Raw genomic sequence first — 26,397 nt, 5'->3', positions numbered from 1 at the left:
AGATCAAGTACGCTTTATCCCAGGAATGCAGGAATGGTTCAATATTTGGAAATCCATCAATGTAATCCACTACATAAATAAACTCAAAGAGAAAAACCACATGGTCATCTCACTAGATGCTGAGAAAGCATGTGACAAAATTCAACATCCCACATGTTAAAAGTCTTGGAAAGATCAGGAATTCAAGGCCCATACCTAAACATAGTAAAAGCAATATACAGCAAGCCAGTAGCCAACATCAAACTAAATGGAGAGAAACTTGAAGCAATCCCACTAAGATCAGGGACTAGGCAAGGCTGCTCACGCTCACCTTACCGATTCAATATAGTACTGGAGGTCCTAGCTAGAACAATTAGACAACAAAAAGAAGTCAAAGGGATACAAATAGGAAAGAAAGAAGTCAACATTTCACTATTTGCAGATGATATGATACTATACTTAAGTGACCCTAAAACGTCCACCAGAGAACTCCTAAACCTGTTAAACAACTTTAGCAATGTGGCTGGATATAAAATCAACTCAAACAAATCAGTAGCCTTCTTCTACTCAAAGGATAAACAGGCTGAGAAAGAAATTAGGGAAATAACACCCTTCACAATAGCCACAAATAAAATAAAATATCTTGGAATGAATCTAACCAAGCAAGTGAAAGATCTGTATGACAAGAACTTCAAGTCTCTGAAGAAAGAAATCAAAGAAGATCTCAGAAGATGGAAAGATCTCCCATGCTCCTGAATTGGCAGGATTAACTTAGTAAAAATGGCCATCTTGCCAAAAGCAATCTACAGATTCAATGCAATCCCCATCAAAATTCCAATTCAATTCTTCATTGAGATAGAAAGAAAAATTTACAAATTCATTTGGAATAACAAAAAACCTAGGATAGCAAGAAAGATTCTCAACAATAAAAGAACTTCTGGGGGAATCACCATCCCTGACCTCAAACTGTACTAGAGAGTAGTAGTGATAAAAAATGCATGGTATTGGTACAGAAACAGGCAGGAAGATCAATGGAATAGAATTGAAGACCCAGAAACAAACCCGCACACCTATGGTCACTTGATCTTTGACAAGGGAGCTAAAACCATCCAGTGGAAAATGGTAAGCATTTTCAACAAGTGGTGCTGGCTCAACAGAAGGTCAGCATGTAGAAGAATGCAAATTAATCCATTCTTATCCCGTTGTACAAAGCTCAACTCCAAGTGGATAAGATATCTTCACATAAAGCCAAATACACTGAAACTAATAGAAGAGAAGTTGGGGAAGACACTCGAATACCTAGGCACAGGGGAAAAGTTCCTGAACAGAACACCAATGGCTTACGCTCTAAGATCAAGAATGGACAAATGGGACCTCTTCACATTGCAAAGCTTCTGTAAGGCAAAGGGCACTGTCAACAAGACAAAACAGCAACAAACAGACTGAGAAAAGATCATTACCAATCCTAGATCCAATAGAGGGCTAATATCAAATATATACAAAGAACTCAAGAAATTAGATGCGAAACAACAAAATAACCTCATTAAAAATGGGGTACAGAGCTAAACAAAGAATTCTCAACTGAGAAACAATGAATGGCCGAGAAGCACCTTAAGAAATGCTCAACATCCTTAGTCATCAGGGAAATGCAAACCAAAACAACACTGAGATACCACCTCACACCAGTCAGAATGGCTAAGATCAAAAATTCAGGTGATAGTAGATGCTGGTGAGGATGTGAAGAAGAGGAACACTCCTTCATTGTTGGTGGGGTTGCAAGCTGGTACAACCACTCTGGAAGTCAGTCTGGTGGTTCCTCAGAAAATTGGACATAGCATTACCTGAGGACCCAGCAATACCACTCCTGGGCATATACCCAGAAAATGCCCCAACATATAACAAAGACATATGCTCCACTATGTTCCTAGTAGCCTTATTTATAATAGCCAGAAGCTGGAAAGAACCCAGATGCCCTTCAACAGATGAATGGGTACAAAAAATGTGGTACATTTACACAATGGAATATTACTCAGCTATTAAAAATAATGAATTCGAGAAATTCTTAGGTAAATGGATGGAGCTAGAAAATATCATCCTGAGTGAGGTAACCCAATCACAAAAGAACACACATGGTATTTACTCACTGATAAGCGGAGATTAGCCTAACTGTTCGAAACAACAATGATTCAACTAACAGACCACATGAAGCTCATGAAGAAGGAAGAACAAGTGTGGATGCCTAGGTCTTTCTTAGGCGTAACTAAACACCCAAGGGAGCAAATATGGAGGCAAAGTGTGGGACAGAATCTGAAGGAGAGGTTGTATGGAGACCATTCCACCTGGGTATTCATCCCATGTGGAGTCACCAAAAATAGACACTGATATGGATGACAGGAAGGGAAAGCTGACAGAAGCCTGATAAGGCTATCTCCTTAGAGGTCTCCCAGAGTCTGACATACCCAGAGGCAGATACTCGCAGCTAACCATTAATTTGATCAAAGGTTCCCAATGGAGAAGTTAGAGAGTAAACTGAAGTAGCTGAAAGGGTTGGTGGCCCCATGAGGAGAGCAACAATACCAACCAGCCAGAGCTCCCCAGGGTCTAAACCACCAGCCAAGGAGCACATATGGAAGGACACATGACTCCAGCTCTATATGTAGGGGAGGATGGCTTTGTTGGGCATAGGTGGTAGAGGAGATCTTTGGTCCCATGAAGGCTGAACACTGAGTGGGGTGTGAGGAAATCTGAGGGTGGGGAGGGGGAGTGGGGGGTAGGCAGGTGCACACCCTCATAGAAGCAGGAGGAGGGTGGATGGAATAAGGGGTTCCTGGGTGGTGGGGGGAATTCGGTAAGGGGATAAAATTTGAAATATAAATATTATATCCAATAAAAGAGGGGAAAAAAAGAAAAGAAAAGCGGTTAGAACCAACATCCTTAATAAAATGTCAACCCTCTTTAAAAAATTCTCTTGATACTAAAATATGTTTTGAGAATTGTATATTGCAGAATAATCAGCCTTAGTGTATCTACTCATAAAACAAGCTAGGCAGACCTGCTCAAACCTCTGAGGTCCTGGAATTCCATCTGGATGCAGTGAAGACAGCATCAGAGGCTTATCAATTTGTTCTTCCCTCCACTCCTCTTCTAATATCTCAATGCCCATAATCAGCTTGAAGAAACTAATGAAGAGTCAGTGCCTCTATTACCTGGGATTGGGGACTAAGGTCATAAATGTTGGGCTGTCTTTATAGAAAAAAGTAGTGGTTTTGTGGGAATAGAGAGGATTAGCTAGGATTTATTACATAGCCATAACCTATTGATAGAAATCTGTACAATTATTAACAAGATGAAGATATAATTTCTTAAATGGCACCAATTTACTTTGATTACAAATTTTAAGGTTTTCATTGGTACGAGCTTCTTATTGATATAAAAGTGAGATGAATATTGTTACTCTCATAGGCATTGTACCAGTATAACACATTTAGGAATACAAGGCTTAGACCCAGTCCTTCTTTAACTTTTTTTAACAGATTTGAGATGGTTAGCCTGTGAGTTAAGGGACTATAGCAAATTCATGGCTTGGAGTTTATTGTTAGGGTGTTTTCTATGTTTTATTTAGAAATAGCTGAGTGGAGTTAACAGACAACCGTCCAGATTACCTTACATGGATAGTTGGTTTTCAAAACATCAGAAGTCCACAGAATTTATGTGACAAACATTTCTGTATTAATGTTCATTTTGATTAGAGACCTGTCTGCTCCTGACAGCTTCCTGTATTGAATTCTAAGAAGAAATTGAGCATCTTTGGTGTTACTCCAGTTGTGGTGAGACAGCCACTAGACAAGGATTGCCTCTTTTCATCTACATACAAATTACTGTCCAGAAAAAGACACACTTGCAGAATAGTTGACTGATTATATCTGCCTAGACAGAGTAATCAGCCCTTAATAATTTTGCAGCACTAAGATCTGTCAGATGATCCTGGGCCAGAAAGTAGAAGAACAGATGCTCCAACATTTTGTAGTAGAGGGAGTATCCAGGTGTTCAGAGGTCTCTATTAATTGGTTAAGGTTTAGAAGCTATGCTTTGTGCTTCCCACAATTATAGTTAACTCAGTCATTCTGGATTTCTGCTGGGCTTGAAAACTTATAGTCTCATAGCCAATCCCGGCTATTTACTTTGAGAGAAAAGATTTGAGTGGATGGTTTTCAGCTGACATTCTTTCTAAAGACAAGGAAAAAGCCAGGTTCAGAACTAAGTGTTTTAGTTAGGATAGATGACAGTGGTTCTGGTTAGTCAACAAAATGATGGACTGGGTATTAGGACTATCTTGTACCTCACTGGTACAAATTGGCATAATTATGCTCTAATTGTATTTTGAGAGAAAAGTTTTATTTTAACAGGAAGGGTGATATGTAGGAGGAGCTAAGGTGGGAGGAGTACTGAGAGGAGGAGAAGGAGTAAATAGAGGAGGAGAAGAAGTGAAGAATGAAAAATTATAAAAATCATTTTTATAGAATATATATATGTATATATACATGTATATATATGCTTTTTAAGTTCTTTTAGGGACATGGAAACTTTTCTCTGAAACAAGCCAGGCCAGTTTCAGGAACTGGCTGTAAAGAATGAAAGTCATTCAGGTGGTAAAAACACAATGACAGGGCTGTGGCTCTAAGGCTGGAGCTAGTGAGAAATAGTTAATAAATAGTTGGTAAATGATAGGGTAGGGCAGTGACATGGTAAAACCACATTTTTGAGAAGAATGATTGTACTGAGTAATTTCCATGGCTGTTAACCTTTTAGGGTGGGTTTCTCTGGAATGTTTCGGTATTCTTATGTTATGTATCCTTAGCAACCCCTCACCCCCTCCCCACTCCCCTGGTTTGTGGTTTTCCTCTTTAAAAGACCCCTTAACCCATCACTTGGGGCCAACCCTTGCTCTTGAGAGAGAGCTTGTGGTTTGACCTCTGGCCAACTTCCCTAATAAAGCCTCTGCCCATTGCATCCAGGTATGGTGTCTTGCAAGAGTTCTTGGGTGACTGTGATTTCCCAAGACTTGAGTGAGGATCTCCTAATTTGGGGGTCTTCATTAGGAGAGGAGAAGCTAGGTGATGAGAGAGAGAAAGAGGGGGGAGATAGGAAGGCAGATGTTCATGTATCCCCACCAGTCAAAGATGGTTTATATATCTAGGTTGGGTAGTGGATTACACCTCTGATTGAGCATTACCAAACTTATAAAGCCTTTGATTAACATTTTTTAAAAAGTGTATAAATGCAAAAAGGATAGGGGTTTCCTAAGGGGAGAGAATGGGGAAAGAGGATGGCATCTGAAGTGTAAATAAAATATCCAATAAAAAAAAGATAAGATTTAAAATAATGTCTCTTTAATGAAGCATTAAAAGCTACACTATCATACATTTATATATAAGAACTGGCAGCCAAACTTAGTAAGATAAAAAGTAATATACTTAGTGTTGCTTTTATAAAAAATAGATTGTTTGCCTTGTTAAAAAATGGTTTTGTTTCCCAAAATTATGGTTATACTCTAATATTACAAAAAAAAAAAAACAACTTAAAAAATAGTTTAAAAACTGCCAATATTCTATTGGCTGCAGTTGACAGTTCAATTGTTTATGGTTTAAAAAATTAAACAGGTAGAAATGATTATAAGACTAAAAAAAGTGTTAAAAACAGCTGTGACACAGTACAAGCATACTGCTACTTTTCTTGAATACAGTGATAGAAGATGCTTACAGGCAAAGATCCCCTTTGATACAAAATTATAGGCTGCTCTAGATAAAAAGCTAAATAGATAAAAGTATAAATCACTCGTATAAAAACAACATGAGAGATATTGCTTTAATGAGCCACATAATTCTCAAAATGGGTATGATTTTCTGTTTCCTATATTTTTCCTCTAAAAGAGACAATATAAAGGCTTTTCTGGTTACTGTCTCAAAAGTATACTGACTTAAATAAAAAGCTTCTAACTTTGTTATGCCTCCCAAATTTATGTAGATTAGACATTGTGCCCTTCCCCCAGGCCTGAGCAGGCCTGCAAAGTCATTTACCACAATAGACCAAGCAACAGTAGGACCTAGGAGATGCATTGCATTACCAGCCTTGGTGCCTTGGAGCCTGCTACCTAAGCTAAGAAGAATGGACTGCCTGCTGAGCTAGCCTTGACACCTTCCAGACTGCTATCTCCTTGCCCAGCCCCTGGGCTGAACCTAGAAGAGACTCTGGGGGTTGGGGTTTCCCCTTTATATGTGAAAGCAAATTATTAAACTTCGGGCCTTGATCAGAATACTTTGTCTTGGCCCCATGTTTCTCTCACCCTCCATTCCTGTTCAATCCTAGGCTTCCTCTCAGGAGAACCTGGTAACCTATAGCTGCAGGCAGCTATAAGACATGACAGAGTTAGGCCTCTAGAAGACTAGATTCCAAAAAATGTCTTAGACTGCCAGCTGCTTATCAATTTACCCCCTGCCCCTATTCTAATATCTCAATGCCCATATTCAGCTTAAAGAAGTTAATAGAGTTAGCACCCCAATTCCCTGGGCTTGGAGACTTAAGTAGTTAATATTAGGCTATCTTTCTAAGATGGTTAGCCTATGTGTTAAGGGCCTATAACAATTGCATGGCTCTCAGTTTATTGTTAGGGTGTTTTATAGATTTTAATTAAAAATAGCTGAGAGGTATTAACAGACAGCAGTCCAGATTGCTTTTCATAGATAGCTGGTTTTCAAAAACTTTAGAAGTCCACAAAATTGATGTTACAAACATTTCTGTATTAATGTTCATTTGATTAGTGACCTGTCTGCTCCTGACAGCTTTCCTGTCTTAAATTCTAAGAAAAAAATTGAATACCTTTGGAGTATTTTAGTAGTGGTGAGACAACCACTAGACCCCCTCCCAAAAAAAGCCTCTTTTCACCTACTGTCCAGACATAGGACACATTAATTAGTTACTCTCTACTTCTCCAAATGGCCCTCTTTCAGTGTAAGATGGCCACCTATAAAGACTGTCATACAGGTAATCAAAGCAGTTTAAAAAGTGTCTTTAGGCCAAGATCCCTTGGGAATCCAGACCAAGTGCCCTATAACCCAGACCAAGTGCCCTATATAGTTACCTAGATGAATCTAGTAGAGAACCTCCCCCATCTCAAGGATAAAGGCTTTTCTTCCCTAAGACCCTTATAGGTTCTGGCCATAAGGAGTGCTCTTCAAGATTGAAGAGCAAGAGAGGACACCAGAAAGAAAAACTGTTCCCTCAAACATGGAGACACTACCAATTGACCAGGCTGTGATCAACTGCAAGTCAAGTTTCTTCTGACCAGACCTGACTGGGACTTTAGTGTTGCAGAAGGTAAGAGGCACCTATAAACCTATCATCATATTTCTTTGGCAGGTCTCAAGAGGGCTACATGGGGCCCCACCAATTTTGACCAAGACACATGAGGTTAAGCAGAGATGAGATGAGTTTCCCACAATCTTTTTAGAATGAATGGCACATAGAGACATTCTGTCAGTACACACTGTGGCCTTTATAGACCAGGCTAATAAATATCAGGAAAAAGCTTCAGAGGCTAGAGGGACTGCAGGGTAAGTCAGTAAAAGATTCAGTATAGATTGCTGAGAAAATCTACCATAACAGGTAGACAGAAATAAAAAGATAAAAGAAATATATTTTTTAAAAAGTAACAGAAAAGGAATTTACAGAGAATAATGGCTACAGTAGTTAGAAAAAAAAAAAAAAACAGAAAAAGAGAGACTCCAATCAAAGAGAGAAAAACAAAACAAAACCAACAACAACAAAAAACTTCTTGAAAAAGATCAGTGCTCATATTACAAACAAAAGAGCCACTGACACCAAAATGTATTCATGGATTACCTGAAAAATGGTGGACCTAGAGATGGGCTGGGTATCCCATTCATTTATAGCTATCCCAGACTGTCCCTACCCTCTACTGGGGAGAGACTTACTCTTCAGGATGGGGGTACAGATACACTTCATACCCAAGGGACCACAACTAACTGCCCCCTCCCAAAAAAAAAACTATTGGTGAAAAAAAGACTTCTCCCACTGACCCCTGCCAAGAGCTGAGACAACCTGATTTACAGACAAGAACAGTTTTCTCCATGCTGGTCAGAGAAAAGCTGGTGCTGCTGTGGTGGACAGCACAAATGTCATCTGGGCTGAACTTCTACTTCCCTCCCCCAGACATATCAGTGCAGAAAGCAGCCTTAGAACTTGTGGCTGACAAAAAAAAAAAAAAAAAAAAAAAAAAAAAAAAAAAAAAAAAAAATGAACATCTATACAGACAGCAGGTTTGCCTTTGCCACAGCCCAAGTCCACATGGCTATATACCAAGAGAAAAAAATGCTTACATCAGAAGAAATCTTGGATCTCTTAGATGCCCTGATAAAGGTGACAACTGTGAGTATTATTTGTTTTCCAAGACATCTGAAGGGAGGAGACTCAGTGGCCCAAGACAATAACCAGACAGATCAAGTGGCTAAATGACTATGCAGTAGCCTATCCAGGTTATAGGCTGTAAGAGATACCTGCTGAAAACTGAGACTAGATTAAGAGATGGCTTCACTTAAAACACATGAAAGAAAAAAAGACTCAGATTGCTAGCCACCCTACCAACTATTACCTAGAAAAAGAAAGGACAATAGTGCAGACAAAAAGAAAAAAAACTATGCTCCCCGGAAAACAAGCAAAAGACTTACTAGGCCAAATACATAGATAGAGTTATTTGAAAAATAAGTACATCCAAACAGTCAAGAGATCTAAAATATATTTCATAGACCTCAGGATTTGGGCCAGAAAAATCGAACAATGTAAGTTATGCCAACAAGTAAATGCTTATGTGGCCAAAAGTAAACAGGGAAAAATACCTAGAAAAAAACAACGTAGTGTACATTGAGAGGCCAATTTTGTAGAAGTTAAGCAAATATAGATTTGAAAATATATAGATAAATATAGAAAAATATAGATACCCTTTAATATTTGTAGATACTATCTCTAGACGGGTTGTGGCTTTCCCCACGAAGCAGGAAACAGCCACTGTAATAACCAAGAATATATTTAAAACAAATCTTCCTGAGGTTTCTAGTGCCCAAGGTAATTGGATCAGATAAAGGTCTTGTTTTTGTTTCTAAGGTAAGTCAGGGATTGTCTGAGATATTAAGGACTAATTAAAAGTTCCATTGTTTGTATTGTCCCTGGAGCTGAGGACAGGTAGAAATAATGAACAGAACCCTAAAAGAGACATTAAGTAAATTGTTCTCGAAGACTGGTGCTGGTTGGGTGGTGGGTGTCCCTTGTCCTGGCCCTGTTCCAAGCCTGGAACACCCTTCCTGTGTGGTACCCCCACTCCTTTGATCCCAGATATTGACTCACACCCCTACCCCAGAAATTACTTTTCAGGCTGATAAAAATGTTATGGTTCAATTGTAAGCTTTCCAGATCAGCCACCAAGAAATGATGCCTACACTTAGTGCCCTGTATAACACAAGTACCCAAGCACTTCCACAGGAGTGAACAAAGTAAAAAGGGCCATTCCTGGTGCTATTGACCATCCTGACCTCCATTAAAGTAGATAAAATAACTACCTGACTAGAAACCATGCAGACACCTGAGCAGTGTGTCAACAGACACCTCAAGCTCAAGATCACCTTCTGTTCTACAAGCCCCCCCCCCCCAAAGCCATTATATGGCTATGGTGTATCTTCATTCCCATGCTGAGCCTCAAACACCCTCCATAACCCTATTGAAGTACCTGACAAGTACTCTCAGCCACTAGAAATGTGGCTTGGTTCACTACAGTAAAAGGGCAGCTTGTGCCTGACAGTCAGACCTTGTCTTTGATCTCTGTAAGTTAGCAGAAAGCCTTGACTCTTGGGATATCCCTACCCTAGACACAAAGGGGTAGAGATTACCCAAATCTCGGGGACAACAGTCTTTTAAATCTAAACCATGTCCTAAAAGCAGCTTTAGAGGGTGGGGCTCAGGGTGCATACACCCAACGTTGAAAAGTGTCCTATGAAAAACCTCATACATGTGTGCCCCTGAGATGAGAGAAGCCAACAGCAGGCCCATCAGTGTATGTGTATAAAGAGATAGTTACTTTTTCTCTGCTACCTAACAGTGTAAAAAAAATTAAAAAGTACATACAAGAGACTATTCAGAGAGTGAGAAAAAGATAGTTAAAGATTCAATGACAAAGGTACTAAAGAGACTAGCTGACAGAGAGACAAGGGAGAGAGAGAGAGAGAGAGAGAGAGAGAGAGAGAGAGAGAGAGAGAGAGAGAGAGATGGTTTAAATTCTTGTTTAATTCCTCCCCCCGGCTTACCACCTTGATTTCTACTTTAATTGGGCCCCTGTTAATTTGGCTTATGTTTCTGACATTTAGGCCTTATATTTTAGATAAGTTAGTTGCTTTCATTAGAGAATGCATTAACACAGTACAAGTTATGATGTTACAACAACAATGTCATTCCCTCAGACAAGAAGAGATGTCATTTCAAGATTAAAATAGTCACAAGAAAAAGGGGGGATGTGAGACCACCCTGACAAACTCTCACCATAAAAATCAAGAGAACAGAGCAGAAAGGGAGTATTAGAGACAAAACCACCCTGATGGTAAAGCCATCCTGATAGCAAAGAGAGAGAGAGAGAGAAAAAAAAAAAGACCAATTCAGAGAAAACCTACAGGATGTACTGATTAATAAATAACCAGCTATGTCTTTCATAGCCCTAGATAAACATAGCCCACCAGAAATAATTGCCTAAGTGAGTGTGGCCAATAGGTTTAAAAAATAAACAAAGTCTCCAATTAGGTTTAAACAAGTCTTGCTGTTGCTAAAGTCTGCCTATGCTAAAGTATAAAAGGTGTGTGCTTCAGAAATTCTGTGTCCTTCCTCCTGTGAGAGTGAAGTGATCCCAATTCGTCTGAATAAAGATTCCTCTTGCTGATTACATCAATCTCTGTCTTCATGTCTCAGTGCACTGCGTATCCCCGAGTTGAGATGTTCAGGTGCAACAGTCACACTGAACTCTGCCAAGTGTCATCTGTGCAATTGAAATTACTGTAAATGAATGGAATGATTAATAAAAAAATAAAAGAAAAATGAATTTTAGACTAAAATCAGAAATTATTCTGTATTTTCTATCCTCATGCCTTTGATCAAGTAAAGCCACTTGGTTGTAATGTATGATTGTAATACATGCCTGAAATCAGTTGGCGAGCACTTGGTAGAGAATTTTGCATATCTGTTCATTTTTATTTATATTTTCTATAGTGCCACAACCTGGTTTTGGTATAAGAATAAAAATGGGATTTTAAGATGATTCTGTCTGTGAAATATATTCTCTACATTAATCCTTTGTCAGATATTTGGTGGCAAATTTGCCCTCTATTTCTGTGGGCTCCCCTTCACCCAGTTGAATCTCCTCCTTTCTAACAATACTTAAAGAGACTGCTCTGAGAAAACAGACATTTGCAAGACTCATTGACAAATGAGCAGGCTTTAACCAGAAGCAGGAAGATTGACTTGATCCTCCTATTATCATTAGAAAAGGTGTCTTTTGGGGGAGGAGAGGGTTAACTGTCTTATGGGTTTTGTAGGATATCAAGGGTCCTAGTCAGCCATTTTGAGACACAAGGAATCAACACCAACCTCTACTCAATCAGGTTTGTTTCAGGAGGGACTGAGATGCAGACAATTTGGGTCTTCCCCTGCGGTACCTCCTCAGGAACCCCTTGCAGGTACCCACACTGTGTTTGTGCCATGTGAACCAGCATGCATAGATCTGATTTCTATGTAGCTCTTAAAGGAGATATGTCAATGCATGGCTCAGCCAAGCCTTTATCAGCCAGATCAAGTCTGTGGTAATATACTTGTAGAGGTTTAGATGCCAAGGAGTCAATTTGTTGTTGTTTTATAAAGCCTGTTAAAGGCCCAAGGGTTGAAAGCCAAAAGAAGGAGACAAACCAAAGGACCCAGGATAGAAGGGAGAAGGGTGGTAAGCCAAAGTTAGGCAGCAAACCAGTATTTAAGCCACCCTTCTTATTCTCTCTTGTTTCTTTTGCCATTTTAATCTGTCTCTGATCTTGGCTATACTAACTATAGTATAAAAACAGCATTTCTCCTTGAGGGCCACACATAGTCCCTTGCTGAAGGAAAAGCAGATGCAGTGTTAGTATTCTCTCTAAACTCCACCTCCATAGTTACCTGGCAACAGCCAGGTAGGCCTGGCCCACTATAAAAGAGGCTGCTTGCCCCTTCCTCTCTCTCTTAATCTCTTGCTCTCTTGTCTCTAGCTCCTTTGTCCCCTCGCTCCTCCCCACTTCCCTTCCCCCTCTCTCCACTTGGTCATGGCCAGCCTCTCTCTACTTCTCTACTCCTCTAATTCTCCTCTCCTCTTCTCTTCTCTTCTCTTCTCTTCTCTTCTCTTCTCTTCTCTTCTCTTCTCTTCTCTTCTCTTCTCTTCTCTTCTCTTCTCTCTCTCTCTCTGTCTCTCTCTCTCTCTGTCTCTCTCTCTCTGTCTCTCTGTCTCTCTCTCTCTCTCTCTCTCTCTCTCTCTCTCTCTCTCTCTCTCTCTCTCTCTCCTTCTGCCCCAGCTACCCTCCTGGCTTCCCTCCCATGCCCTGAATAAATTCTATTCTATACTATACCAGTGTGTGACTGGTCCCTCAGTGGGAAGTGATGCCTCTGCATGGGCCCTTTGAGAAATCCCCTTCCCCCATACCTCTCCACAAAACATACTCTCTTTATCTCTTTATCTTTTTATAAACACTTCATCCAGCCCTCTGCGATTTGGGGGTGGGGGGAACCACTTCACACAGCAAAACAAGGGATTTTTTCCAGATTAGTAATGCCAGTCTCTAGCTGTTCAATGTCCTTGTCAGTGGACCCTCGAAGTTCTGAGTAGTGCAAGTCCTTAGGCTGGCATCAAGATTAGAACTTCTAACAGCAAACACCATGGATGGCCCCTTTTAATCTGAAAAGGAAAACAGAAGAAAATTTTCAGGGAGATCTCTATTCCCTGGATGTCAATTGTTATTTATCTTATCTATAATTGGGTCTGGCTTTGTGGAATTATCTATTTGTTTTATTAATCTATCTGGCAGCCATCTAGCCATGTCTTCTTTGGTATCAAACAGAAATATCAATCCTCAGCCCCATATGAGAACTAGGTCTGGGTCATTCCATTTAAAGGTAAGAGTGTCCTTCTACATAACTGTGGAATAGTTTTTATTAGTCTAAGGGTGCCAGAGGTGATCAGCAGCAGATTTACCATGAGTGATCAGATTTAGAAAATTGAGAACAAACAGGGCATGAGGAAGAATATTTCTAGGGGACCTCTTTTGGGTTAACTGCCCCACTTTTGTTTTTCAAAAGCCAACTTTTCAGTGTTTCTTGTAAAGCCAGGACAAAAGCACCAGTAGATGTTCCTCTCACACTTAGAGAGTTATGGAGATATTATTTTAAAGTTTCATAATATCTGTTTTACAACACCTTGTCTTTGAGGATTATAAGGAATCTCAGTAATATGGGTAATATAAAATTGTCAACAAACATCTCAAATGGCTGACTGCAATAGCCAGTTCCATCTATTTTAATCTGATATGGAACACCAAGCATAGAGAGATAATGTAGACAATAACTAATCATATTTTTAGTTGTTTCTCTTTTTAAAGCAATTGCAACTAGAAAGCCTGAAAAGGTGTCAAGTTACATGTATATGTTTCAACTTTTCAAATTCAGAGATGAGTAACATCCACTTGTCCCAATTGCTTAGGTATAAGTCCTCAAGTATTAACACTATTATGAAAAAAAATTGAGGACACTGAGAACAAGTTTTTGTAACTTGACTTGTACACGCTCAAGAAATACCAAATTATTGTCTCAAGCTATTATTATTAAACATGTGTAACAATCACTAAGCAATAGCACACCCCTTTGGAGCAAGTCTTTGCATATCCACAAAGATGTACTATTTTGTGGTGATGTTATATAGACAAATAGATGACTTCTTAAGTCTTAACGATGATCTTATAAGAATTTCTAAAATTGTATCAATAATTATTAAGCTCTTTTATAACTGAACTATTATTAGGCTCTTCTCTGATAGTCAAAACTATAATGAGAACTCTGTCAGTCTCCCAAGTGTCATCAGTTAATTGCTATTAGATAGTAACCTGGCCTTTTCTTACTCAGAGCACATTCCAAGATGTTGTAAAAACAATTAGCCAAAGGTCATTAAAAGGAAACCAACGATTTACTATAGGTGTCAGGACAGAAGGTAAAATATTGCCTAGGCCTATCTATACAAAACTTTATTAATAACTTAGTTAAAGCTTCAAATCTTCAGTGAACCTCTGGAGCTAGACAGGTGATGGATATTTAGGCAGACAATTATTTCTAATGGATATGTATGTAAACATTCTCTGATGCAAACTTCTATTTTAATTTATGATTTGACTCTTGGTGTGAACCCAAGATGAACTCTGTAACATGTGATCATGTATTCTGAAAGATATATAAGCACTGAGGACAAAGAGATTAGAGGCAGATACAATGGAGAAATAGAATAGAAATTTTTGCCTATCCCCACTTAGAGTAGCATATAGAAGTTTTCCCTTTTCCCAGACAGAATGAAAGTTTTCCTTTTCTTCACTCAGCACCTTTCTACATTTCTCCCTAGATAGCTTTCATAGGAAACTTTTTACACTCAGTAATAAACTCTATAATAACTTCTCTAAGTGTCTTTTCTTCTTGTGACCTCAGAATAGTAGGCATATATTAAAGCCCAGAGTTCCTGCTGAGATAGAACAAAGGCTGTTTACTTAATCTTTGTTCTTAGGATGTGGTATTAAGTGGAAGAAACTGTAGTTTCTGACCTCAGAGGATCACAGACATGGGCCAGCCACAGAGGTATAGTAACTTAGACAAGTAAACTTTTCTAATATAGCAACTCTATGTATCACCTAAAACAAGGCCCTACCCCCTGCCGATGTTCTTCCTCCTCCACTGCCTCAAAAATAACCAACAAGAAGAAAGAAGAAGGCCTATAATCTGCCTGATATATATTGTTGTGGCATTTTCCTGGGATCCAGGCAATCTAGTATGAGCTCTTAAATGTCTTAAAGGAAAGTACATTTCTTAAATTATTCTGTATTTGTAAAAGTTGAGAATTAGCAATATCTAAAAAGGGAACAACTTCAAGCAATTATAATCCATGAGCTATATACTGGCTATGAGTACACAATTTGAAAGCTTGATTTTTCAGCATTTCAAACAGTGGCTACAGCACGTAATTCAATTATTTGTGCTGAAGCAGGGGGAAACTCTAGAGAATAAACATACCATCTAATTACATATACTGTATTCCCATTAGATGAGCTGTCTGTAAATGCAGTAACTCTCAGGTTAATAATCTTAAATTTTTAGTGAATTCTTGCCCAACATTGGGTATCACCTGTAGAGGGAGTTATTAGAAAAGAAGGTGTCAGACTGGCTCCATCCATGTTCCCACTACTGCTGGTAACTTTCAGGTGTAGCATGGTTCTACCACCTCTGTATTTAGACACCTTCCACCCTCAATTTCTGCAGTGACTAGCTTTGTTCTCAGCTCTGTTTTGCTTGTTTCTGGAGTTGCCAGATCCTTTACAGCCATAACCACCTGGTTGTCAGTGGACCCACCTCCCAGTAACTTGTAAAGTAAACCTCTAAAGTTTAAGATTAACCAAACAAATTTATATGCCAGCAAATACTCAAATCACAAGATGCCCACACAGATTAGTCAAGTTATCCCATCTATCTTAACCTTTTCATATCGTCTCTGCAAAAGGCTGGTTAAAGCCAAGCTCCTTAACATCAGATTCAATCTCCACTGCCTTTCTCCACACCCTCCCCCCCCCCAGTTTCTCCATGCCTTCCTGTCTCTGCCTCCCTTAGCTAAGCCCCCCTTTTCCCTATCCAATCATAGGCTTCTCACTGCAAATAGATTTGGCAGGGACATTTTTGCCATACTCCCCACCCCTGTTAGTTGCAGATTTTCATTCATTCTCATGGCCATCTAGCCATTTCTCCTATACATTCCCACAGCTGATCCTGAACCTCCCCTAAATCTCCTCCTCAACTTTTTCTAACTCAATTTCTTCCCTCTATATACCTCTTATGACTACTTTACTTACCCTTCTAAGTGAGATTCAAGCATCCTCACTTGTACCTTCCTTCTTATTTAGCTTCTTTGGGTCTGTAGAATGTAGCATGGGTATCCTGTATGTTATCATTAATATTCATTTAACAGTAAAAATTCATGATGTCTGTTTTAATAGCTGAGGAGTATTCCATTGTACAGATATAGCACATTTTCTTTATCTATTCTTCAGTTGAGGGGCATCTATGTTGATTCCAGTTTCTGGCTATTATGAATAAAACTGCTATGGACATCATTGAGCAAATGTCTATGGTAGATTGTCGAGTATCTTTTGGGTATATGCCCAGGAGTGAAATAGCTGGGTCATAAGGTAGAACTATTCCAAGTTTTCTGAGCAACCACTAAATTGACTTCAAAGGTGGTTTTACAAGTTTGCACTTTCAAAATAGCAATGAATGAGTGTTCTCTTTGCTCTATATCCTTGCCAGCACGTGGTATCTTTGAGTTTTTGATCTTAGCACTTCTGATTGTCATAATATGGAAGCGCGAAGTTGTTTTGATTTGCATTTTCGGATGACTAAGGACTTTTAACATCTCTTTAAGTGCTTTTTGGCCATTCAAGATTCTTCTCTTGAAAGTTCTGTTTATCTCTGTACCCCATTTCTTAATTGGGTTATTTAGATTGTTTTTGTCTACATTTTTGAGTTCTTTATAAATTTTGGATATTATTCCTTTGTCAGATGAAAGGTTGGTGAAGATCTTTTACCTATCTTTTGGGTACTAGGATGATATATATATATGCTAGGCCCAGGGAGTGGCATTATTAGAAGGTATGGCCCTATTGAAGTAGATGTGTCACTATGGGTTGAGTTTTAAGACCCTTATTCTAGCTGTCAAAAAGCAGTATTCTGCTAGCAGACTTCAAATGAAGATGTAGAACTCTCAGTTTTTCTTGCACCATTCCTGTCTTGACACTGGCATAATCCCACCTTGATGATAATGAACTGAACCTCTGAATCATAAGCCAACCTCAATTAAATGTTGTCCTTATAAGAGTTGCTTTGGTCATGGTGTCTGTTCACAGAAGTAAAACTCTAAGACAGATGACATTCTGTCCTATTGACATGTTCCTTTGCCTTACAGAAGCTTTGCATTTTCATAAGATTCCACTTATCAATTGTTGGTATTAGAGCCTGAGCCACTGGTATTCTGTTCAGTAAATTTTCTCCAATGCCAGTGCATTCAAGCCTATTTCCCATTTTTTTTCTTCCATGAGATTTAGTGTATTTGGCTTTATGTTGAGGTCCTTGACCCACTTGAACTTGAATTTTGTGCAGGGTGATAAATATGGATCTTTTTTCATTCTTCTACATGTAGACACCCAGTTAGACCAGTACCATTTGTTGAAGATGCTTTCTTGCTTTCTTTCCTTTTTCCTTTTCTTTCTTTCTTTCTTTCTTTCTTTCTTTCTTTCTTTCTTTCTTATATAGTTTTGGATTCTTTAAGAAAAATTGAGTGTCCATAGGTATCTAGGTTAATTTCTGGATCTTTGATTCGATTCTATTGATCAACATGTCAGTTTTTGTACCAATACCAGGCACTTTTTACCACTATTGCACTGAAGTACAGTTTGAGATCAAGGATTGTTATTCCTCCTAAAGTTTTTTTTATTGTTTAAGATTGTTTAGTTATCTTGAGTTTTTTCTTTTTTCATATGAAGTTGAGAATTGCTCTTTTAAGTCTATAAAAATTGTGTTAAAATTTTGATGTGGATTGCTCCAAATCTGTATTATTTTTGATAAGATGCCAATTTTCACAATGTTTATTATCTATCCATGAGCATGGGAGATCTTTCCATTCTGATATGTTCTTTAATTTCTTTCTTTAGAGATTTGAAGTTCTTTTTTTTTAATAAGATTATAGAAATACTTATATATTTGGTAAAGATCAATAAGAAGATGCCCATACAATCAGAAGTGTAACCCAATACCCAACCTAGATATACCAACTACCTTTGACTGGTGGAGACATGTGAACATCTGCCTCCATTTTTGCCTCTCTCCTCTCCTCCCTTAGCTCCTCTCACCTTAGCTTTTCCTACATATTACTGTTCCTGTTAAAATAAAAAAAACTTTCTCTCAAAATTCAATTAGAGCATAACTACCAATTTGTATCAGTAAGATACAAGATAGACCTAATACGCAGTCTACCATTTTGTTGACTAAACAGAACCTCTGTCATCTCTTCTATCTAAAAGACTTAGTTCTGAACCTGGCTCTTTTCTTAGCTTTTCAGAATGCATCTCAACTGAAAAACATCCTCTCAAATATGTTCTCTCCAAGTAAATAGCAAGGATTGGCTATGAGACTGTTAGTCTTCAACCCCATCAGAAATCCAGAATGACTGAACTAACTGGAATTGTGGGAAGCACAAAGCATAGCTTCTAAAGTTAGCCAATTTATAGAGACTGCTGAACAACTGGACAGTCCCTAAACTTCAAAATGTAGGAGCATCCAATCTTTAGCCTTCTGGCCCAGGATCATCTGACAGACCTAGTGATGCAGAATTATTAAGGGTTGATTACTCTGCCTTGGGAGATATAATCAGTAGACTATTCCACAAGTGTGTTGTCCTTTTCTGGACAGTAATTTGTGTGTAGATGAAAAGAAGCAATTCTTGCCTAGTGGCTGTCTCACCACAACTAGAGTAACTCCAAAAATGTTCACTTTCTTCTTAGAATCCAAGACAGGGAAGCTGTCAGGAGCAGACAGGTCTCTAATCAAAATGAACATTAATACAGAAATGTTTGTAACGTCAATTCTGTTGACTTCTGATGTTTTGAAAACCAACTATCTATGTAAGGCAATCTGGACTGTTGTCCATTAACTCTTCTCAGCTATTTCTAATTAAAATCTAGAAAACACCGTAACAATAAACTCAGAGCCATGCAATTGCTTTAGGCCCTTAACTCACAGGCTGACCATCTCAAATCACTTAAAAAACTTAAAAAATGACTGGGTCTAAGCCTTGTATTCCTAAATGTGTTATATGGGCGCAATGCCTATGAGAGTAATAATATTAATGTCACTTTTATATCAATAAGAAAGTCATACCAATGAAAACCTTATATTTGAAATCAAAGTAGATTTTGTACCATTTAAGAAATTATAACTTCAGCTTAATAACAATTACACATATTTCTGCCAATAGATTATGGCTATGCAATAAATCCTAGCTAATCCTCTCTGTTCCAACAAGACCACTATTTTCCCTAGAAAGACAAACCAGTATTAACTACCTTGGTCCCCATGCTTAGGGAATAGGGGCACCAGCTCTTTATTGACTTCTTCAAGATGATTACAGGCATTGAGATATTAGAAAAGGATTAGGGGGTGGGGAAGGGTAAATTGATAAGCCTCTGATTTCTGTGTCTTCATTGCATCCAGCTGAAATTCCAGGACATCAGAGGTTTGAGCAGGTCTGCTCAACTTGCTTGATGAGTAGATTCACCAAGGCTGTGTATTCTGCAATATACAATTCTCAAAAACAAATTTTAGTATCAAGAAAATTTTTGTTTGAATTCCAGAATCTAGTCTTCTGGCGGCCTGCCTCTGTCATGTCTAATCCATGTAATTCTGGAAGGCAGAAGTATCTTAATAATCTCTTCTGAAAACACACAGACAAAATCTGTTTCCCTAAACAGAATAATCTTGACCCAGTAACCAGAAAAACCTTTATCTAGACCTCTTTCCCAGAAGAAAAATATATATCCACAAAACTGAAAATCATACCCATCTTCCTTCCCTATTTTGCCAAGCATGAAATGAACCCAGAATTCCCATGGGGCCCATGTTAGACACAACCCTAGTCTTCTGTGTGGCAGTATAACTTTATATCATTTAAACACACCTGATTTACACTCTCTTTCTGTTCAGCCCTCTGCCTAGAACAGTTTTTTATTTATACCATCTATCTGTTTGGTTCTGTACTCCAGAGCAGCTTCCACTTGTACACTGTACTCTCTATTCTAGAGTCGGTGACAATTTTTCCTATCTAAATTCCAAACTGTGGGCAATAATCCCCAAGTGATTTGGACCAATCTGTTTATAAATCTTTCCTAAAAGCAAATAATTCCTATATTTTATCTTTATACTTAAATCAGTAACTGCTCTACAACGGAGGCTTATTTATTTGACTCTGACTGCAACAACCTGCAATTTCTCTCAGCAGAGGATCTGTCTGCCAGGTTTTCTTTGTTCGGCAGAGGATCTGTCTGCCATGTTTTCTTTGTTCAGGGTTCTAGCGCTGGAGTCACATGACTCCTATCAGTGCCAATTATTTACTCACTTTCTTTAAAAAAAAAAATACAACTTTTACACCCAGGTGAATAGGCTTAAATTTCTAGTGAATTTGTGCCAGAACTTTTTATGCTACTTTGTTGTAATAATTATTTTAAAAAAGCAGCCACCGGTCAAGACAGCTGTCTAGGCTGCAGTGGCTCAGAGCCACTAGTTCAGCTGCCATGTTCACTGGCGATGTGGGCACTGCAGCTAGAAACGGCCAGCCAGAGACACCAGCCCTGCCACCCACAAGAAGCCAGCATGGGAGATGGCTCTGCCAGTCTTCCATGCTGTCTCTGCAAGGCTGGGCATTGCCCAGACTATCCTGCCAACCACACGGGCTCAGTACAGATGAGATTTTAATGCTTAGATTATCCAAAGCTTATATATTTGGTAAAGATCAATAACAAGATGCCCTTACAAATCAGAAGTGTAACCCAATACCTAACCTAGATATACCAACTACCTTTGACTGGCAGAGACATGTGAATATCTGCCTCCATGTTTGCCTCTCTCTCCTGAAGTTCTTATTATACAGACATTTCCCTTGCTTGGTTAGAGGTACAAAGATATTTTATATTATCTGTGGCTATTGTAAAATGTGTTGTTTCTCTAATTTCTTAATCGGCCTGTTTATCATTTGTATAAAGAGGGGCTACTGATTTCTTTGAGTTAATTTTGAATCCAGCCAGTTTGTTGAAGATGTTTATTTTTTGGGTAGCTTATGTATACTATTGTAGCACCCCCTTGATCGCCTTTAGTTGTCTTCCTGCTCTAGATAGAACTTGAAGTGCTTTATTGAATATATAGGAAGAGAGTTGGCAGTGTTTGTCTTGTCAATGATTTTAGTGAAATTGCTTTAAGTTTCTCTCCATTTAACTTGATGTTGGCTATTGACTTCTGGATATTGCTTTGATTATATTTAGGTATGTGCCTTGTATCTCTGATCAATCTAAAGTAATACTTTTCATGTGAAAGGGGAGAGGATTTTGTCAGGCTTTCTGAGCATCTAACGAAATGATCATGTAATCTTTTTTCTTTCAGTTTGTTTAGAAGATGGCTTATGTTGATAGATTCTCATATATTGAACTATCCCTGCATCATTGGGATGAAACCTACTTGATCATAATAAATGATGTTGTGTATAAGTTCTTAGATTTGGTTGAATAGTATTTTATTTATTTTTATATCAATCTTCAAAAGAAAATTGGACTAATTTTCTCATTCTTTGTTGAATTTTTGTGTGCTTTACATGTTAGAGTGACTATAACTTCATAAAATGAGTTTGGTAATGTTCCTTCTTTTTCTATTTTGTGAAAGAGTTTGAAGAGTATTAGTATTTTCCCTTCTTTAAAAGTCTGGTATAATTCTACACTAAAACTGTATGGCCCTGGGCTCTTTGTTTGTTTATGAGATTTTAATGACTGCTTCTATTTTGTTGTGGGTTATAGAGCTGTTTATATAATTTGGGTAAACTTGATTTAAACTGAATTAGCTGGCTGCTTAGGGCAGTTTGCATGTCCAACTCAGATATCTAGAACTCATTACCACATACATATACATATACATATCATAGATACAAATAATTTAAAATTATCAGATTAGTTGGTTACTATGCATGTCAAATTAAGCATGAAAATTTTTAAAAAATGAATCTACACATATATAAAAATGACTAATATGACTAGTTTTGACACCCAGGGATTTCAATTTTACAAGATCTATTGGTTTAATACAGCATACAGATGCTTCAAAGAAAACAGGAAATTGACTCAGCAATGCTTTAAAGATTTGTGATCAAACTTTGAGCAAACAAAACAGAAGAGTTCCCTTAACTTGATATAGGGTTTTATTGACTCAGTATAGAAGAGAACAGGCAATAATGACAGAGGAGACATGGTGGTAGAATGGGAGGAGGCTGGTCATCTTGCATGATTTGTCAGGAAGATCCAAGTGCTAGAAGACCAGAGGATGGTGTCCACATTTGTGTTGGACATAATCATCAGAAATTGTTAGACAAATAAATGAGCTGTAAGAATATACAACCTTAGCTTTCACTAAACATATTAAGATTTAATGCAGATCAGTTTTTTCCCCATAGGCACCTTTACCTTGGACTGCCTGCTGCACTAACAGGATCAAGTTTTCTCCCTGCCTTTTTCATTCTAAGACTTATGAAGAAATTTCAATTCCCTGGTAAAATAGACTCTTCAGAAACTGAACTTGCAGAAATGAAGCTCATAGAGAAAGAAGATGATTGCACAGAAGGTTGAGAGTGATGGAGAACTGAAAACTCGTCCATAATGAGTTTTCTACTGCCCTGTGCAAGGCCATGAACAGAATGAATTTCACTTCATTTGAATCATGAGACATACTATAGCTTATCCTTAAGGGCCTCAAAATTATTTTGACTCATTATAAAAATATTTACTGATTGTATTTTGAGAGGGTTTGGTGTAGTGCTTAAGATTTTTCCAGGGAGGACTTGTATGGCAACCTCCATACTGAACTTTAAAGCTGCCTTCATTATCAAACAGCATTTTCTCTTTTAACTCAATCAAGGGAAATGTGTTTCCCACACATCTTCAAATAGATTTGAAACTTTCCTATCAAAAAGCATTATTTAATTACACTTCGATGTAGGAAGCTGCTGTCAGCGGTGATATATTCACCATTCCAAGATGGCGCGGACATCGTGTCCTCTCCACTAGTAAACAATTAACTGTGCTGCAAAGGCAGAAAGCGCGCCAAAGTCACTGGCCAATCCCAAGGCGTAATATTGGGTGATGAGTGAACAGCCAATCAGAAGTGAATACGTCACTCTAGGGTGTATTTAAGCTGTGCCTCTTTCTGTCTTTGGCCCTTCCATGGTCTTTCACGTCTGCTGATACAAGATTAAACCTCGCTGTGGTGATACCCGAATTCTGCCTCTCTTGTTTCTCTTCCATGGGTGAAAAGGGGACACGGGAGGCGCGTGCAACAACTGGAGCCGAAACCCGAGAGTTTCAAGGCGATGTGGAGGCCCCCAAGTTTTGGGGCGGGTTAAAAGACTACAGGATCGAGGTACACCTCTGGAAGATATGCCTGGGGTGGAAGTGTTTGTGGCAAGCGGATTTAAACTCACCGCTGCCGCTCCACTAGCTAACCTCTTGCTTGCATTGCATTTGTTTTTAACTTATTTGTGTTGTGAGAAAGAGGGCCACTCTAGCATACCAGAACCAGGGCGTGTTAGCCGGCATCAGGCCAAAGGGCCTGGGGGTCAGGCCAAAGGGTCTGGGGGTCAGGCCAAAGTGCCTGGGGAGAAAGAGTACTCAAAAGGAACAAGGGCTACTGCAGAGCTCATTAAGCTTATGGAACCTTCACCAGTGGGTGGAGAGAGAGATGAGGACAAAAGGATCCTCCTTTATGATAGACTCTTTGGGGAACCAGAGCAAGCAATGCCAGTGATAGAACAGATGATCTTTGAAAATGCCACAGCTGAATGCTGTACAGCCATTGTCCTTCATAAGAACAAGAGGCTACAAGATTGGCTGAGGGCCTGCTGTGGCCCGGGGTGGGAAGCTGTTTGTGCTTATTCCACAGGTGAAAACAATTCAATTTGGGTCCCTACGAGGCTGGTGCAGATTGTGAAGAATGAAGCTAGGTTGCAAGATTACGGCCCTGATTCTCCTGACACTGATGTTCGATTTGGGGATAAGTATATCACTGTGGGCCATAGTCAGATCTTGGCCTGTTCCCTTGCCAGTACATTCAAATGCTGAAACACCGCCATTGTTTACAGCTATTGAGTGTTACTTGGTTGCCCCGTCCTCAGGGCACACTGGCCAACAGCCTGGGTCATAAATGCTACAAGTTTTCCATTAAATTTTACACTTTGTTTTGTGGCAGCAAAACTTTACAGCATAAAGGTAATCTACTTGGTGTTGATTTGAGAAAAAATAGATTGCTTACATCGTTAAAGATTGGTTTTTTGATTTGCCTATGTTTATAGAGAAAAGATACAACACGTGTCTTTTAAAGTTTACAGTTTAAATTTAAGGTTTAAAGTTAAGGTCAAAATCACAGAGTTCAGGACTAGCCAAGCCTCAGAGAGCAGGCAGAGGGAGGTTAAGCACATTTACATTTGAATTAAGACAATGCAGACTGAGCTGCAGAAGCCCAGGTGCTAAGCATTCCCTTTTGTCCTGGGTCTTTACAACCTGGTCCTAGAAATGTGCTTACCGGAATTTCTCTCTTGTCCTCATTGTTTCTTGTGAGAAGAGGGATAAATCTAAAAACCAAAGACTTTACAACAGTCTGTGGGCTAAAAGTTATGATTATGCTGGAGAAATTAGAATTGTGTCTGCTTCCCTCCATGAGTGTGACTGTGCCTGCTGATAGAGTATGGTTCAAATTGTTCTAATTCCTTTATATTCAAAGTTGTTAAAAATGAGATGCTTTAGATTCCTCTAATGTATGTAACAATTATTAGAGAATAAGGTTGGCTTTTATCCAATATATTCATTGGACTAAAAAAGATTGGTTATTAAATTAATCCAAAATAAAGTTCAAATTTAAGATTTATACAGCCTAACTTACCTACTCCAGCTGCCATTTCAGTAAATGCTTATAGAATTTTATAGCTATAAAAGATGTTTTTATACCATCCATTTACATTTCTGGTAAAGGTGAGAGATTTACAGGCAGTAAATTTATTCATAATTTTTAAGAGCCCATGAAGCGATATTTGTCAAAAATAATTACTTCAGAAAATGGTTAATTGTTTTACATTTTATATATATAAATATTGTTGCTGCTTTAATACAAAAAATTAAGAGGTTAAATCTTTTGGTGTGTATTATTCATTGTGTGATACTTTATTAGTGGATTTCTCTAAAGAAGTTTTTTCTGCAAGCCATTGCTCCAATATAACGAGCTTTAAAAATTTTTAAAGTACTTGTTACTCCAAAAAAGGACTCAAAGACAGTGTCTTTCAATATTTGAGACCTCAGTTATATCCTAATCAGATGGGGCTAGAGAGACGGCTCAGCCGTTAAAGGCTAGACTTTTAAAATATAAAGGCTGAACTCCCAGCAACCACATGGTGGCTCACAACCATTTGTGGTGGGGATCTAACGCCATCTTCTGGCTTGTGAGTGTACATGCAAAAGAAAATGGTTTATGTTTAATCTTGATTTACTCTTAGTGATTTTTAAAGGTTGTGAAGAGATATTATTTGGCTAAAACCTCATCTTAAGCTTACCATAGGAGGATTTAAACCTCTGTTTGATATTTTCAAAGGGATGCAAGTCCTAAATTAAATCATATGTATATTTTCTTGTATTTACCCTGCTTCAACACAATTAAATTATGTGTTGTAGCCACTGTTTAGAATGTTAAAAGGGTGTATCTGCCTTTGTCTTGTTGAATGGTGTGTTTCATGAAGTGCAGAATGTGTCAACTACAAGATTTAATATCTCTAGCCATTTGAATAACATTAAAATTAATAAGGTGTTTAAGAATGCATCTGCACAACCGGTGTCGGTATGTGTGGACCCTCCATTTTTCTTTATGTTATCCAACTTTCAGAATAATTCTGATATCTTGGATTGTAAGAATGTTGCATGCCTTTTGGCACAATGCTGGAATGGATCAATAGACGTAGCCATGGTTAATCAAGTTACAGCAGCTACTGTTGTTAATCAAAACTCAGAAAAGACCTCTAAGGCTTTGACCATTTTACAGAAAGTGGATGCATATCAGACATCCTGTTGGTCAATCAGAGAGTGATTTGCTCCAAGCCCATGTGGAGCAGCTCACGGATGTGGTTCAAATAAGCTGCGTGTCAGCAACCCCACATCCAGGTATTACACCTCTGAGATTTGTGAATGATACATTTGTTCAAAGCCATAA

The 26,397-nt window shown here is 38.5% G+C and overlaps 1 protein-coding gene across 1 annotated transcript in view; it reads left to right on the top strand.

Annotated features, from left to right (window-relative positions):
* The window catches only part of LOC117715179 (solute carrier organic anion transporter family member 1A4-like), a 116,993-nt gene extending 94,215 nt beyond the window's left edge, over positions 1 to 22,778 (top strand). Inside the window, 1 exon segment of the mRNA XM_034511852.2 lies at positions 22,607 to 22,778. Within this exon segment, the coding sequence (XP_034367743.2) occupies positions 22,607 to 22,778 (172 nt within the window).
* Positions 22,779 to 26,397: the final 3,619 nt, after the last annotated feature.

Source organism: Arvicanthis niloticus, chromosome 9, assembly GCF_011762505.2.
Source record: "Arvicanthis niloticus isolate mArvNil1 chromosome 9, mArvNil1.pat.X, whole genome shotgun sequence".
Taxonomy (NCBI): domain Eukaryota; kingdom Metazoa; phylum Chordata; class Mammalia; order Rodentia; family Muridae; genus Arvicanthis; species Arvicanthis niloticus.
The sequence above is the reverse complement of the archived record's forward strand: the minus strand, read 5'-3'. Positions and strand labels throughout refer to the sequence as shown.